The sequence below is a fragment of the Patella vulgata genome, chromosome 7 (assembly GCF_932274485.2).
Source record: "Patella vulgata chromosome 7, xgPatVulg1.2, whole genome shotgun sequence".
Taxonomy (NCBI): Eukaryota; Metazoa; Mollusca; class Gastropoda; family Patellidae; genus Patella; species Patella vulgata.
In genome coordinates, this window is record NC_065885.2 from 8138560 (window position 1) to 8155102 (window position 16543).

At 36.2% G+C, this 16543-nt stretch overlaps 1 protein-coding gene across 2 annotated transcripts; it reads right to left on the reverse strand.

Annotated features, from left to right (window-relative positions):
* Positions 1 to 426: 426 nt before the first annotated feature.
* On the reverse strand, positions 427 to 15660 carry LOC126828889 (ras-like GTP-binding protein RHO). 2 transcript variants are annotated; one of them, XM_056102516.1, is made up of 3 exons: positions 15454 to 15660; positions 3257 to 3431; positions 427 to 2167 (listed from the first exon to the last, which is right to left on the reverse strand). In XM_056102516.1, the coding sequence occupies exons 2-3, from the start codon at positions 3413 to 3415 to the stop codon at positions 1739 to 1741; spliced, it is 588 nt and encodes a 195-aa protein (XP_055958491.1). In that variant the 5' UTR covers positions 3416 to 3431; positions 15454 to 15660; the 3' UTR covers positions 427 to 1738. The 2 variants fall into 2 exon arrangements, with proteins under 2 accessions (XP_055958491.1, XP_050414927.1); XM_050558970.2 differs by lacking the exon at positions 15454 to 15660 and adding an exon at positions 4384 to 4519.
* Positions 15661 to 16543: the final 883 nt, after the last annotated feature.

Below are 16543 nucleotides of genomic sequence, written 5' to 3' on the forward strand. Positions count from 1 at the left end.
ATATACGTCAATGTTATCTACAATTGATGTATTCCGCCATCTTGATGTCATATACGTCAATTATCCGGACAATACCTCCCTCATAGCACACAACATACCGCGTCCCTTTAGTCCGGTAATTAGCAAGACGTTGAGAGAGAGAGAGAGAGAGAGAGAGGGTTAACGTCCACTCGACACAAACTAGGTGATAGGGGTCTTCTGCTGTGGGAGGAACCTGAAGGATCTGGAGAAAACCCACGAGGTTGGACAGGCGACCCTACTCCTTATCACGTACAACCGTACAACCGGGGAATCGAAACCAGGCCAGTTGACTCAATGACAGACCTTATGATACAGCGCGCACCTGCTAACCATTCGGCCATCGAACCCCCCAGTAAGACGTTAAACCCCATTGGTTCTGACGAATTGCAGAAATAAAATAAGATAGATCTTTCTAAATATTTTAATTGGATTTTATATTGTATACATTTTATGTTATTGTATAATATACAAATTTAAATAATAATAAAACATAAAATACTAATAACAACCATGAAAATGTTTAATTAACTTTTTCTGGGTGGCGGAAATGAAAACAAATTCCGCTCATTCCTGTCCTTCAAATATCATTAATTACCCTTCTGATTAAATTTAAATATTTAATAATGATTATAATCTATTATTAATCAGTTTGAGCAATAACTCAAGGATAAGGGATTGGAATAGGGCGCGAACGTTAGAGGACAGCTCCCGCCTTTCAAAGACAAGTTTAGGAGAAATGGGGTTTTACTTGTATGCACCAACTGGGCTAATGTAGGTGGGGCGTATTTATATCATTTTGTTCCAAGATATGAAATACAAATCGATATATAGATATGAAAAATGAAGTGGAATATTCACAGAAACTTGTGTTGTGAATTGAATCTGTCACAACTTAACATAGTACCTTGCAACATAAATCATAGCTGTGTGGGCTTCCCATATAAATAAGAAATGGTATCAGCCATTCTAGATATAATTGCATAATCGGATCGACAGTGGCGCTTGCACAATAACATATATTGCCATTAAGGGTAGCATAGAAATATGGAAAACAAATTGGGTCATATATCCGTATCTCTACGGATTATCAAAATGATTAAGGATGGCATAGAAATGTGGAAAGAAAATTGGATCATAATTGCACAGTGGCGCTTGTGCACAATAACATATATTGCCATTAAAGGTGCAAAGAAATATGGGAACAAATGGGTCCACATTCCCCCGTTGTCTGAATACAACACGTCTATGCAATATTTAATACCGTTTATCTACATAATCAAGCAGAAATGGCGTCGTGAAATGATATAGGCCTAGAGAAGCGATATTCACCTCTAGTAAATAATACTGGTAACACCGAGGTTTTTGAGGAGAAAGTAAATAATTCAAAACTGTTTTGTAAATACACAAATTAAACCCCCCACGGCAAACAGTCACGATTAAAATAGCACCTGGAATTCTTCTATCAAAAAATGCCAGATAAATTGGAACTGGGTCTCGACATATCCACAATCCCAGATAAAATGGAAAGAAGAGGCGTAGACTTGTCTCCTATCCCAGATAAAAGTGAACTAAGGGTAGACTTGTCTCCTATCCCAGTATTGAGCTTTATATTATTATCATGAAAACATGGATAAAATCAGTGAGATATTGTTAATCACTTTCCCCACAGAAGTCTCTAAAAGTCTTTCTTTTAAAAGTTTAAATTGTGTATCACATTTTATAAAACTTTGCAAAACTTTCGTCGTCCTTTGGATCTTTTCTTTTGTAAAGCTGCACGTGTTGCTGTTTCAAAGACTTCTCTTACTCCCTCCTTGGTTCGCGCTGAGCATTCCAGATATGAATAAGCATGGATTTGTTCTGCCATGGTACGGCCTTCGTCTGTGGAAACGGGTTTTAGCTTTTGTTTGGATAATTCTTCTTTGGTTGCTGGATCATTTCTTAAATCTTTTTTGTTTCCTACTAAAATAATTGGAACGTTTGGACAGAAATGGTGAACTTCGGGGTTCCATTTTTCTGAAATATTTTCCAAACTGTCTGGATTGTCAATAGAAAAACACATGAGTATGACGTCGGTATCTGGATAAGACAAGGGACGTAACCGATCATAATCTTCCTGTCCAGCTGTATCCCATAATGCCAACTCCACCTGTAATTATAAGAATGCTTAATTAAGGAACTTGGTTACAAAATGAGAGATTTTGTTAGTAATCAATAAAGATGGCATATTTACTAAACTTGCCAAACCTGGACGTCTGTCGACCCGGGGTTTATCTAATCGGACCGATTCAATTTGACCGATATTTTGTCCATTCCGGTTTTTTTGGATATTCAGGGGAGTTACACATTGGTATTTTGAACTCTTGAACTCGAATTGCAAGAGCTGCTGCATTTTGTTATCGAACTGCACGAGCTGCTAGATTTTGTACTCAGTAAACAGTCAGAGAGCTGCTAAGTTTTGTAGTCTCTAAAGAGTCAGGATAAAGCATTCCACAGAAACCCGAGAGCTGGTCATGGGAAGTTGGATTGGGGGAAGTCAATTTTCTTTGAGCTGAGAGATTTGGTACACGATCTATTTAAGGACTGAACGATCTTACTATAAAAAGAGCCGGTATCTATGATACTAGACAACGAACAGCGTCCTCGTGTTCCATGTAAAGTTAAATCGAAAGGTTGGGTAGTTTGTATTATTTAAGGACAGTGTGTTTAATGTTGATTGGTATCCACATTTCAAACAATGACACTGTTTAACATTGCCAACATTTTCTATCCAACCAAGTTGAATGATTCATCTTGTATGATTTGTCACTGGGTGTATTCCAGCTTTTATTCATCCAGTGTATTATGGCAAGCTGTTGTCAGATAGAACAAATATCTACCTGCCAAGAATTCGATTTAATGTCAGCTGAACTAGACACAAAACCAACAAATAAACCGATAGCTATGGTGGCCAAACCCCTCAAGCCTAGAGCTAGAAATTGTGGTATTATGGCTGAGAGTTCTCGTTCATTTTATGTGAATTACACTTAACGTGAAGATGTCTAGGCTAAAGGAGACAACGACAAACAAACAGCCAGGATGACGTTTAGTTAAATGGCCGCCAGTGAAATAGTTTATCAAGCAAGTAAACAGAAGACATGTACTAGTTCCTATAGCAACACCCAAAACCGAATTCGTGTAGCCCAGTTCTTTTATGTATAGGGTTAGGGTTGGGGTCAAGTGACTGTGTTTTACTTACCGATCTGTTGTCGACTTCAATATCAGCAACGTAATTCTCAAAGACAGTTGGTACGTAAACTTCTGGGAACTGATCTTTACTGAAGACGATTAATAAACAGGTTTTACCACAGGCTCCATCACCCACTATAACTAACTTCTTCCTGGTATCACTCGTCATTTTAATACTTCAAAATCTGAAAAATAAACGGAAACATTAAAAGTATGTCTAAAATTTGTACATATTTTCCGTCCGTGAGTATACAATTTCCTTCGTTACTGAACGAGAGATTTATATAATCACCAATCGACAATTTTACTGCAAAATGAAAAACAGAAATACAAATGAAAAAGTAGAACGAGAACTTCTACGATTTTAACAAAACCATATTCATTCCTAGAAACACAAATGCCCATTAAATATGACATATATAATCGTTCCTGGAACCACATACGAACAAGTATGAAATATAACCTATTCCATTGATAATTACAGTATTTAACACATTATCATGGTTCACTTTAACTATCTAGATTAATATACTGTTCATTATAAGTAGGGCATATATAATCTATTGCTTTGATAAATATATCATTTAACTCATTTGATTAGTATAACATTAATTAATTAATTGATTCATACACCATTTATCAGATATAATTTATACACCCGACAATTATATGATTATTGTTCTAATATACAGCATGATTCATATTATATAATCACTTGTATCTAGGTCTGTATTTTGTGGGGTATGACTTATATTCTATAATCATATTATATAATAGTTTACCTAAATAAATAAATACTATAGTATAAGTGATACACCACAGAATATGATATACTATAGAATAGTTTACCCAAATACATACTATAGTATATAGTATACGATATAATCACTTGTATCTAGGTCTATTTTAAACTGTATTTTGTATGGTATAACTTATATTCTATAATCATATTATATAATAGTTTGCCTAATTAAATACTATACTATGTGTGATACACCACAGAATTATACAATAGTATATCTAACTAAATACTATAGTATATGTGATACACCACAGAATACAATTATACAATAGTTTACTTAATTAAATACTATAGTATAAGTGATACACCACAGAATACGATTATACAATATTTACCGATATGTTATATTTCACTATATTTAAACCCTTCAAAACAATATCGACTTTAACTCCTCTACAAACTACCAAAACATCTACACAAGTTGATGGTTTCTATTTTATGGCAATGTTGGACACTACATGTAGTTTTCTTTGATCAAATATTGATCGAAAGGGGCGTTCCCTGGTGGGTGTAGACGTCGGTCAAAATCAAACATATCTATAAATAGATTAATAAGGGAATACTTCCCTGACAATAGAAGATTTTGACATGTATTCGTCAAGGCGGATGATGACGTATCCAGGTAATAAAGTGAATATATTGTGTATATATATCATAGGCGTATAAAAGAGCACTTGTCGTATATGACGTCACAGATTGTTGCAATTACTATGGTATTATAGAAGGGGTATATTAAATACAGTGCCTTGTATTAAACTATGTTTGTTTTACAGGTGAGGTATAGATATTAATCTGACTAATTATATAGGTGATAAAACTGTTATGAAAAGCAGTAGACTTTTTATTTTCTTCCTAATATAATAATATTTTTTATGGAGATGTTTGTATAAGTATTTATTGCTGTATATGATGTAGTAATTCTCTAGAATATATTCAATGTTTTACCTATATAATTATACTTTTCATGTTATCAATATGCTTATTCTTTAAATCAACCGTGCAATAAATTCTTACACATAGAAATATCTGTACATAACATATCGATTATTATATTGTACTGTAGACATATAACATATTAATATATTTTCATTTACGTCATGATAAAATTGATTGGGAAGGTAAATAGGTACGATCACTTGCCAAAACATTTTGCATAAAAACCCTTTTCTTAAAATTTGATCTGCTATAACTTCTTTTACGCGCATGTCAATTTGAATATAGTATTTGGGAGCACTGGGGGGACATATAATTCGCTTGTGGGTTGGAGTCTTTAGCAGTGTAGGGGAAACCGGAGGACCGGGGGAAAACCGACGAGATTGGACAAACGATCCTAATCCTTGTCACGTACAACCCTGGGGGCGATTGGGCATACTGTCTAATAATAGTAAGTGCGAGAGAACCTCATAACAAGCAAAACAAAACCGACAACACAAACATTGCAACAAACAACAAGCAGCGCGGCTAAATCTATTTGTTAAGGCCAGCACAATTTTTGTCATGGTCCCTAAGATGTAAATAAGGTTAGGGTACGTAATTGTTGGCGAGATTGTAGGTTAGGGTAGGTTGTAGGTTGGAGCCCGGTTCAGGATTAGGGTTAAGGTTGGGATTAGCGCTAGCTCTGTTTACATCTCGTGACCTATGACGAAAAATAGACCTGGCCTGACCATTTAGCACTAACCCAGCAGTGCATATGCCAGCCCTGGAGACCTAACATATAGGATCCGGTTTATATATACAGGTGAGCACTTTAGCATGTGTGGATATGTTTCAATGGCAGTTTTTGTTTTGAAGAGGTGAAGATTTAAATAAGATACAATAGTCGTCAGTTTGATTCACTATAAGATAGAATAATACCTGACAAGGTGTGTAGTTTTTATATATATATATATATATATATATATATATGTATAGTTGACAATCACGGGGTTATAGGTCACATTCCTTTCTTATTACACATGTCACGAGTATGCTATGTATGCAATGTACTATCTGGATGTCCGAGACTAACAATGCACGTACTAGTGGTATTTGATTTGGGTAAAGTTTGAATTATATATGACAGGCCGTGGACAGTGGAATGCAAAACACTATGATAATATACTTCAATTAATAATATTCAACAACAATATTTATTCTAAGAAGAAGTGCGCTGTAGCTGTTTACTTTAGTTAGTTCCAGGCTCACCACAATATTATTTACTAACTTTGGTCATCCGGGTAACGATTGGCCAGAAGCTATAGAAATATTTACATTTTAAAAACATAAACTAATGACTATTGTTACTTATTTATGCCCATGTATGAATATTTTATATCTTGTCAAATAGAGATGGACGTGTGAGGACTGTCAGCTTGAAGGGTAAATTATTATATAGAAAATACACAACACGCCTAGAGGAACCATGATTGGCATGATGACATACTACTAGGCCTTTACAAGGACAAGGAGACAGGAACCATGATGACATAAAAAGAGGAAGCGCTTTGAATCAGATTTATTTCTATATTTCCTTGAAATTTGTCACAGACATATAGGGGGGTTGGGTTCGCGTGTGCATCGTGCTGCATCATAAGGTCTGTCATTGAGTCAACTGGCGTGGTTTTGATTCCCTGGTTGTACATGACAAGGAGTAGGGTCGCCTGTCCAACCTCCGGTGTCTCCAGTTTCCTTCCGCTGCTAAAGACCCGTATGCGCAAGCGAATTATTGAAATAAAATTGAACCATATGTTAGTCCCAAAATGACCTATTTTGTGTCCAGTGGATGTTAAACTCTCTCTCTCTCTCTCTCTCCTCTCCTCTCTCTTTGATGAAGCCAAATAGTGAGCTGGTGTACACCCACTGACAGAGTGCTCATAAAAAAATATTCTTAATTTTCTGATAAACTAAATAACTAGTAACTTCATAACCGAAATATCAATATTCACCGTAGTCTAGGTATATCATATTACATACATGAATCAATTGTATTTTACCAGTTGTATCTCTCCACCCAAAGTATTTTAATATAAAGCTACGCTTGGCTGCTTTCTTGTAATCTTATTACTATTAGCTGTGATAAATTACATGTACATTATTTAAGACGCACACACCTCCCCCGCATTTAGTATTAAATTTAGAAGAAAAAACAAAATCTATTATATTTTCGTCGCCTATATTTAATATATGCGACAAAAATAGATTTTTTTCTTCTTCTAAATTTAACACTAAATGCAGGGGAGGTGTGCGTCTTATATTACCAAATCAACTTGTTACATTGTTCCTACAAGGATTCAGACTACTTCAACTGTTAGTCTTAAAGAAATGAATTTAACGTCCAACACCGGCATCTTTCTCGGCTAACACCGGCAGCTTTCTTGGCCGATACCGGAAACTTTCTCGGCCAACACCGGCAACTTTCTTGGTCAGTATACCGACATCTTTCTCGGCCAACACTGGGATAGAACCCGGAACCACCAGGTTTAGTTAGCGAGCCAGCGTCCTACTCACTGAGCCAATGTCTTCAAGAGACAATAACACTTTGGATTCATGTTTATTGAATTTTATAGATTTAAACTAAAAGGGCCTCACACTACTTACTCTACATAAAATTTGGAGGGGGGGGGGCGTTGTTTTCATTCCCCGCTTGTACGTGACAAGGAGTTGGATCGCGGGTCAAAACTCGTCCTCTACTACGCGCTACCGGATTATAACTGAATTTGAACCATATGATAGTCCCAAAATAGCATATTGTGTGTTGTGTGAACGTTAAACCCTATTTATCTCAATCTCTCTCGCACATACATGTACGCGTACAATGGTCTAAGTCTTTATTAGCCCAATCAGAGCAGAAGAGTAGGACGTTAAACCCCATTTCACAATGGTCTAACCTCTAAACTATATGTAAAAAGAAATAACGGCTTAGCTGTACTATTATTAACACTTTGATCTGAACTAGATATAAAAATAGCCACTTGGTGTCCTAAATGTACTTATATAAGAATGAACCGGATAGATGGAGAATTTAATTCAAATATTCGCCCCCTATTCAGCTAAAATTAGATGTAATTCAATAACAGTGAATAATTTCATTTCATTCAACCCACATACATTTCTTCTCTATTGTACTTTATTGGTGAAGCGAGGTTTGAATTTAAATTGTATCCACCACCAGTCGTGTTGTTTATGTAACGCCCGTATCATGTTACAGTAACGGTCACCTATCCTGTATGTGGACGTACCATCACACAATAACACGGTTATTTGGTCATACAGTGAATCACCATGCTGTGATATTATAAACACCCAGTTTATAAATGTATTGATAATTCTAAACGTTAACGATGCGAGAGATGAAATAACCCTCTTTTCTAAAAGTTTCTGACTTTTGAAGGTCCGGTACTTAAAGTGTTAAATCGGCGCTTCCTTCCACATATATTTAAGTTTTCAAATGAATTTGACTCATTTGAATATCTTGTCAACTACAAGATGAAAACAAAATTTAAAGATACATTATGGGAGATAAGATAAAGAGATGGCAGTTCTCGCTATAATAGTTAAAAACTAGATAGTGTAAAGGTAATTTGCTGAAAATTTCAGTCAAATTGATCCACTATGAGCCGAGAACGAAGCGGGTGAAATTTTCGCATAGTCTCGGTCATCATTACTAAAATCATTAATATAATATCTCGATTATCCACTGTTTTGATTTAATTATCAATGGCCGTAAAGTGGCATATAGGAATCTAATCCAGCCAACATCGAAGGCTAGCCTTGACATCGAGAGTTGACTATGGTCTGGATAAGTTAATTAATGTCTAATTGATAATTTAGATAACATTTCAGGCCTAAAGAAAGACTTGTAATAAGGAGATTTTGCTCTTGCATAATGCATGTTTAATTAGGACTTTGATCGATTCTGCACAGGGATGTTTGGCCAAGGCAGCGCTAATGTAGATAATTTAGTCGTACTTGTTATCAAGACGATTGAAAGCAAAAGGAAACGAAATATATAGATCTGTGTTTTAATCAAGTTGGGAATAATACGTACAACATAAAACGGGCGCGGAGGGCCTGACAAGGACAGCTCTTTAGTCTTTCGGATGGGACGAAAAACCAAGGTCCCGTGTACACATGGGCGTGCACGTAAAAGATCCCTTGACAGTTGGAATTCGATATAAGTGTAGGCTGTAGTTGGAATTCGATAAAAGAGCAGGTCGTAGTGCCGCTGCCCGGGCAAAATGTCCCTCATTGCACACTGTATGGCGTATGCCCGTCTTCATTAGCCCAGTTCGGAGCAGAACAGTAGGACGTTAAACCTCATTTCATCTCATTTCATTTGTAGAACGGGCGGATTCGTATAGTACATGTGTCTGTCGCTGTCTACAACGAGCCCTTGGTCTAATTTTAAAAATAAAACCGTTTAATTTGGTTATATATGGTGATATGGTTCTAGGGTTACAGTTAACGATATCACACATGAGTAACTATTTGTAACTCTTTTATTATAAGGGGGACAAACAATTTCATTGTTCCGCTATAAAAAAATGAAATAGGAGAGTTGGAGAAGCTATTTTCTTTGAAATCTTTTTTCTTTGATAAAATTTAAATTTAAACAGACAGGATCCAGTTTTAGAGTAAACTGAGCAGTTTGAATAAAGTGTCTACTGTGGTGAGATTCTGAGGAAGTAGAGCACGGCTATGTTGATGATTCAGCCAAATACACTTGTTCCATCTCCCTTATTCAATAATTCCTTCAAAAATATATGATCGGATAAAATCAAATTGTCAAGGAAAAAAAGTGGGGTGGGTGATCGTGCTGCAGTAGAGAGAGAAAAGGGGTTTAACGTCCACTCGACACAAATTAGGTCATTTCGTTGGGGTCTTTATAGCAGTGGGAGAACAATCGGAAGATCCTGAGAAAACCCACGAGGTTGTCACGTACAACCACCACAGAACAAATGATACAACATCCACGCGCTATCAATTCGGCCTTCCAACCCTCCTTGCAACAGATGACGATACGTGACTGCAAGCGTGTTGCAGAAATACAGTACGTCGGCTATCGTGTAGCAGGAATACAAACCGTCATGGTTATCGTGTACCTGGAATACAGTACGTCGGGGTTATCAAGAAATCAATACAATAATAGCGACAAGGAATGTTAAGTATGTGAAATTACCTGGTCTGTGGTATAATATCCATAACGACTACCCTAATTGTATAATAAATTAAAATAATACAGGAATTTAGACCGGGTTTCCTGGCGTGATATTATTGTTGTATATAAAGAAGGTCATGGTCTGTGGTTGACAACATGTTATATTATTAACGCCTGTCATGTAACAGGGATCTTATCGTGTTGTATTAACTCTATAATAGGCCTATAATATAATACAGGAAAGGAATGTTGACTCATACCCGGATTATGGTTACTCACCTGTCCTGTTGTTACAGATCTATCTATGTCACTATCTATTATTACATATTCAAATTCTTAATCTAGTTTAATAAAACTAGGTTGCCCGTAGGTATAAGTGGCCTAACACAATGTAGGTGGTCTGTGGATACAAGTGGTCAAAGGGGAGATAATTATGTTACTGCAGTTTGTTGTGACGTGGAATTTGTTTCTGATTATCACGCAATTTATGTACAGTGAAGTCACTTGTCTTAAGATTTTAATTTAATATGTAACAAGCGTTCCCTGTGTAGAGCGAAGCTGGTTTGATTGTTGTTAAATATAAAACCACTTTCTTCATGAGAGACCCGCCATTAATATACTTCTAATTTTACGGTTATGGAATAATTTAATAATCTCCTTGACAACACAGCAAACTATGATTATATTTATACACATTTCAAACTAAGACTAAAACGAAAACGGCATCGTACATGATTCCTTTTTTATTATTATTATAAACGTTAATGAATTGTGATTCATTGGATCGCGAAAAACAAAGGTAAAAGCCTCAAGAACACCTTAGCTAGGTAATATATGATGGTCAGTACGGCATGACAGTCAACCCAAGAAGGTGGGTTTTACCAGGGCAGGCGCTCTCCCGTTATCTGTAGGCCTACCTCGAATCAAATTCACAGAAGAGCCTCGATATTTGACTAATCTAAATACACATAATATCTAATTTCCATTGCAGTGTTTATTAAATCCACCAAGGTGTCATTGAGGTAAAATCATTTGAGTCATTGATAAATATTGAATTAGAGGACACGCCAAATAAGGATATAAATTGGTAAGCCTATTTACTGCATGTTTTCGATAATACAACTCTTGGAACATGGCCAAAAAAATCTTGACGAAATTTTTGTTTTGTTCTGTCACGTTTCTGTACTTCAGGTTAAAAAATCAACAAAACCTGGACTCAAGATTTACTCTAAACACCCTGTTTATATTTATTTTGTTATCGACGCCATTGTTTACTTATACCCAACTCTAACTTTCCTATCATCCCGTCTCACAAACAATTTACGTCTTAGAAATATAAAATTGACAAACAGTTGCCAAAATGTATTATATCGGGTATTGGGGACATGTAGTGTCGTATGAGGCATGGAAAAATGCGAAGCTTCGATCCAACAAACATATATTGCTAGGTGAATTGTCTTTATAAAAGAAGGGCCTTAAACACCATTTCGTTTTATTTAAAGGGACTATCCCGATTTAACAGAATCTAAGAAATAAAAGTTCGAGTATGTATGAAATTTAAACGGCAAAATATAGAGGAAAGTTGTATTTGCCTTTTCTCAAAATTTCAGCTCAAAATATGATTCGTTTGGACGTGAACGTCACTACCTCTTATCCGAACACCTAACCCTTTTAAGATTTCGGGTTATTTTTTTCGTTGGGTGACCTGATAATCTACTGCCGTTCCTTTAGGGGTATATACAGTGCATGACCCACATGCTGTACTTGATAACGAAAGGTAAATTTCACCTACACGTTATTTTTATGAAATAAAAGTCTGGTTTTATCCAGACACCGTATAATACAGCTTAGGACACAGGTCTTCATTTCCAGACGAGGATTGACGGGTTTAAATGTATCACATTTGCTCGGCCCTAAGGTAGAGCATTTTAAGGGCTTATAACACAAAATTAAGCAGTTTCATTTTCAAAAAAAGTCTAGATTGACCCTATAAAGTTGAGTTAGTTGCTCCGCCCTAAGCTAGAGATTTTAAGGGATTAAAATACAAAATTAAGCAGTTTTATTTTCGAAAATAAAATCGAGACTGACCCTTTAAAGTTGATTTAAGACTTTTTCTTATCTTTAAGTTGTAACTTAGAGGAGGAAATGTTTATATACATGTCTTCAACATAAACATATACAATTTAATATCACTTTGATTTAAAACGTACACCTAAGGAAATGAATTCTATAAGCTGACTGAAAGATTTTACATGAGATTTATTTAAATGGGATGGGCGAATAACTGTCATCTTCATGACCATACATATCATCAAATGATTAGGAAATTTAATAGGGAAAAAATACAAAAGATTGTTAGCTATTTGAAGTGGTATCCGATTTTCTACATAAAAATTAATAATCAAGTGGTATCAGGTATTCTTCAAAGCGTGGAGCCACGGTGGCTAGGTGGTTAAGACCCTGGCTCGCTAGCCTGCAGGTCGGGTGTTCGATCCCTGCATTTGCCGAGAAAGTTCATCCAGATTTTCCGATGTGGTTTCCCCTTGTCAGTGGTGCAGAACGGAGGGCCTGACAAGGACAGCTGTCTAGTCCTTCGGATGAGACGAAAAACCGAGGTCCCGTGTATATATTGGAATTGGCAGTTGGAATTTGATATAAGAGTAGGCGATAGTGCCGCTGCCCGGGCAAAATTTCCCTCATAGCACACTGTATGGCGTATGCTCGTCTTCATTAGCCCAGTATAGGAGCAGTATAGGAGCAGTACAGTAGGGCGTTAAACACCATTTCATTTCATTTCTTCAAAGCGTAAGCATACCTTGCTTCGACTACGATACTTATCGTTATTTGTGGCTAATTGTAGCGATGTTTGGACATGAATTTTCATATATACGCGCGGATATCGTCTGATGAAAGGTGGCATACATCAAGCAGTGTCTACTTATTGTGTAGGTTTATATACGTGAGGAAGACACGGCAGCTAGCCTGGAGGTCACATGTTCGATCCCTGCATTGGCAGAGAAAGTTCATCTGGATTTTCCGACGTGGTTTCTCCCTTGCCAGTGGTGCAGGACGGAGGGCCTGATAAGGACAGCTGTCTAGTCATTCGGATGGGACCAAAAACCGAGGTCCCGTGTATACATTGGGGTGCACGTAAAAGATCCTTTGACAGTTAGAATTCGATCTAAGAGTAGGCGATAGTGCCGCTGCCCAAGCAAAATTTCCCTCATAGCGCACGATATGGCGTATGCCCGTCTTCATTAGCCCGATAGGAGCAGAACAGTAGGACATTAAACCTCATTTGATTTTATTTTATATACGTGATTAACCTGTAGGGTAAGAGTATTCAGCCTGTAGGGTGTATTATATACATGTATAGTAAAGTATAAGAGATAAAACTGGAATTTATACTGTGGTGAAATTAACACACGAGATGATAAATGTCATGTGACATACTATCTATTATATAGGTATATATAAAACAGCCTGGGGTCAAAGGTCATTTGCTCCAGTGTTACATTCCTATTGTCAATAACACATCGCACAGTCCACTTGTAACTTAAACTTTATAGCCATAGGATGACTATATTCCAATCACACATACAGTCAACTTAATACAGACATGGATTATATACTTTATTCAAGCCGCCCTTATAGTAATGATAAGGGGGTGGGGGGTCATCTGCAGCTACGAAAGAAAAGTTTTATGTATTTATTTATAGTCATAGCTTTCTCAAGCGTTCATTCAAACATCCCTATTATTACAGCAATACACACAATTCTACCCCTAGACTCATATAAATAATTCTCCGGTTCAGTAAATCTGATGAAAGGGGACGTTGTTTGTCGCAACTATGTTTTTGTTTACCAGGGCCAGCCCGGCCGTTGTCTTCTCGTCGCAGTCTAATAGTCTTCTAACTCATCTTGGTAACATCAAGATTTGATATTACTAAACATGCATTTATACTTGTATAATAAACTGTCTATCTTTAATTGTAAATGTATACTATCTTTAATTGTAAATATATAATACACTATCTAACTTTAATTGTAAATATATAATAAACTGCCTATCTTTAATTGTTAATATATAATACACTATCTAACTTTAATTGTAAATATTTAATAACCTGCCCATCTTTAATTGTTAATATATAATATACATGTACTGTCTATCTTTAATTGTAAATATATAATAAACTGCCCATCTTTAATTGTAAATATATGATAAACTGTCTATATTTAATTGTAAATATATAATATTACTGTCTATCTTTAATTGTAAATATATAATATTACTGTCTATCTTTAATTGTAAATATATGAAAAACTGTCTATCTTTAATTGTAAATAATTTGAAATGTTGTGATTTATGATCGCTGGTGCTTACTACTACCTTGTTGCTTTAATGCCTGCTTCTACTGAAGTGACACAAACCATGGTTCAGAGTTCAAAAAGAATTTACTCAGGAGTGTTCGTCTTATTGTAACTAAACTAAAGCCCTTTATAAAACTTTTGTTGTTTTAATGTATCAAATGCATCAATAAAAAACTATGTGCAAAGTTTTGTGTTTCTGGATCAAAGATATTTCTCATAAACAGTGATTGAAAGTTGAGTAAATTCTTAAATTAAGTCTGAGAATGCTTTGTGAACTTGGGGCCAGGTGATTTCAGGAGTAAAATTTTTGATCGTTGACGACTGTCAAACTTGACAAAAACTAGGTCATTTCAGGTGTAAAATTTATGATCACAGGTGTTTAATTTTTTTTTCCAATATTCAAATACAACTGGATTTTATGTTGAGCTTAAATCTGTGTGATAAAATAGATAGGAATGGTGTTTGACCACTCGACACCCCCCCCCCCCGGCATTCCGCTGACAGTTTTATATAATTAAATCAATAGAAGATATAGACGGTGTATATACCTGCCCAGGTGTAGTGTAGCATGTGACATCCAAATATACAGGTAAGGTTGGCTTCCATTTGCACGGGGTGGGGTCAACAATGTAGGCCTGCCACAACAGTTTTTATATCTTCAAAATATTACAAGCTTTAAGTTACTGCAAGCGCGATTTGTCCAGTATAGATTTATCTCGACATTAGTATTAGCGTCGTTCCCGTAGCGAACAGGTAACAGTCAGTCGGTAGGATAGGGTCAGTTGAGAGACCGGACAAATAAGTCAAGCCGAACATCGATATATATCTTTCGTGTCACGAGATGACCGTCCATATTTTACCACAACTAAAAATTATAAATATATAAATTACTTACCAGTTGCTTTGACAAATATAAATTTAATATAATGAACACACCGCCCACTTTGCGGTTTATCTGAGTATCAATATCGGGCTAGTATATAATTTCCTGGATAACCGTAAGTATTTCTCAGTAAAGTTGTTAGTTAAGTCCATATACAGTCACTGTGACACCATGAACACGAAGCGACTTGTAGTTGTATGACTGTCCTCGTTTAAAACCTATAGAATATATAGCTGCAGTCCACGATACTAAAAATAGGTCGATTTCCACGCATTTCATTGGTTGAATAATACTCCACGAACCGTTCTATTATGAACGTGTATCGGTAACGTTAGCGTTGTGAACCTGTGCACTGGGTGTGGTCGGTCAGAGAAGAGTTATTTCCCTTGGCCAATGATCAAAGCGTTTTATCACGCTATATGGGGATTAAAACTAGCTATTAATAGTAACTTATACAATATTTTATTATATCGGGTATTAAAAGGTGTATACAACGTAATAGAAATATCCATTGTCTGCGATATCACTCTCGGTGAAAGTAGGACGTTTTAACGTTAAGCTGTAAAAAAATTAACCAGAAATCGCCTCTTTATCCTTAATTTCTTTTTGACTTGACAATTACTCATTTCCGATTTTATTCATTGTCAAGATGAAAACAATGTTATATCCGTAGCGAGTAAATAAAGAAAAATAAATGTTATATACATACAGCCTGTAATTAAAGGAAATAGAAGTTAGAAATATTTTATGGATTTATTGGGGCGTTGGCTGGCCGATTTGTTAGCGCGGGCGCGCTTCATTAAAAGGTCTGTCATTGAGTCAACTGGCTTGGTTTTGATTCTCCGGTTGCACGTGGAAAGGAGTATAGGGTCGCCTGTTTAACCTCGTGGGTTTTCTCCGGGGCCCCCTGGTTTCCTCCCACTGCTAGCGAATTATTGAAATAAAATTGAAAATGTGTTAATCCCAAAATGACCTGGGTTGCGTGTGGGTGTGTGTGTAGGTGTGTGTGTGCGTGTCTCCCCCTCTCTCTCTCTCTCTCTCTCTCAGGTCATCTGCCTACAACAGTAGGACGTTACATTTCATTTCTGTCATTGGCTTGATG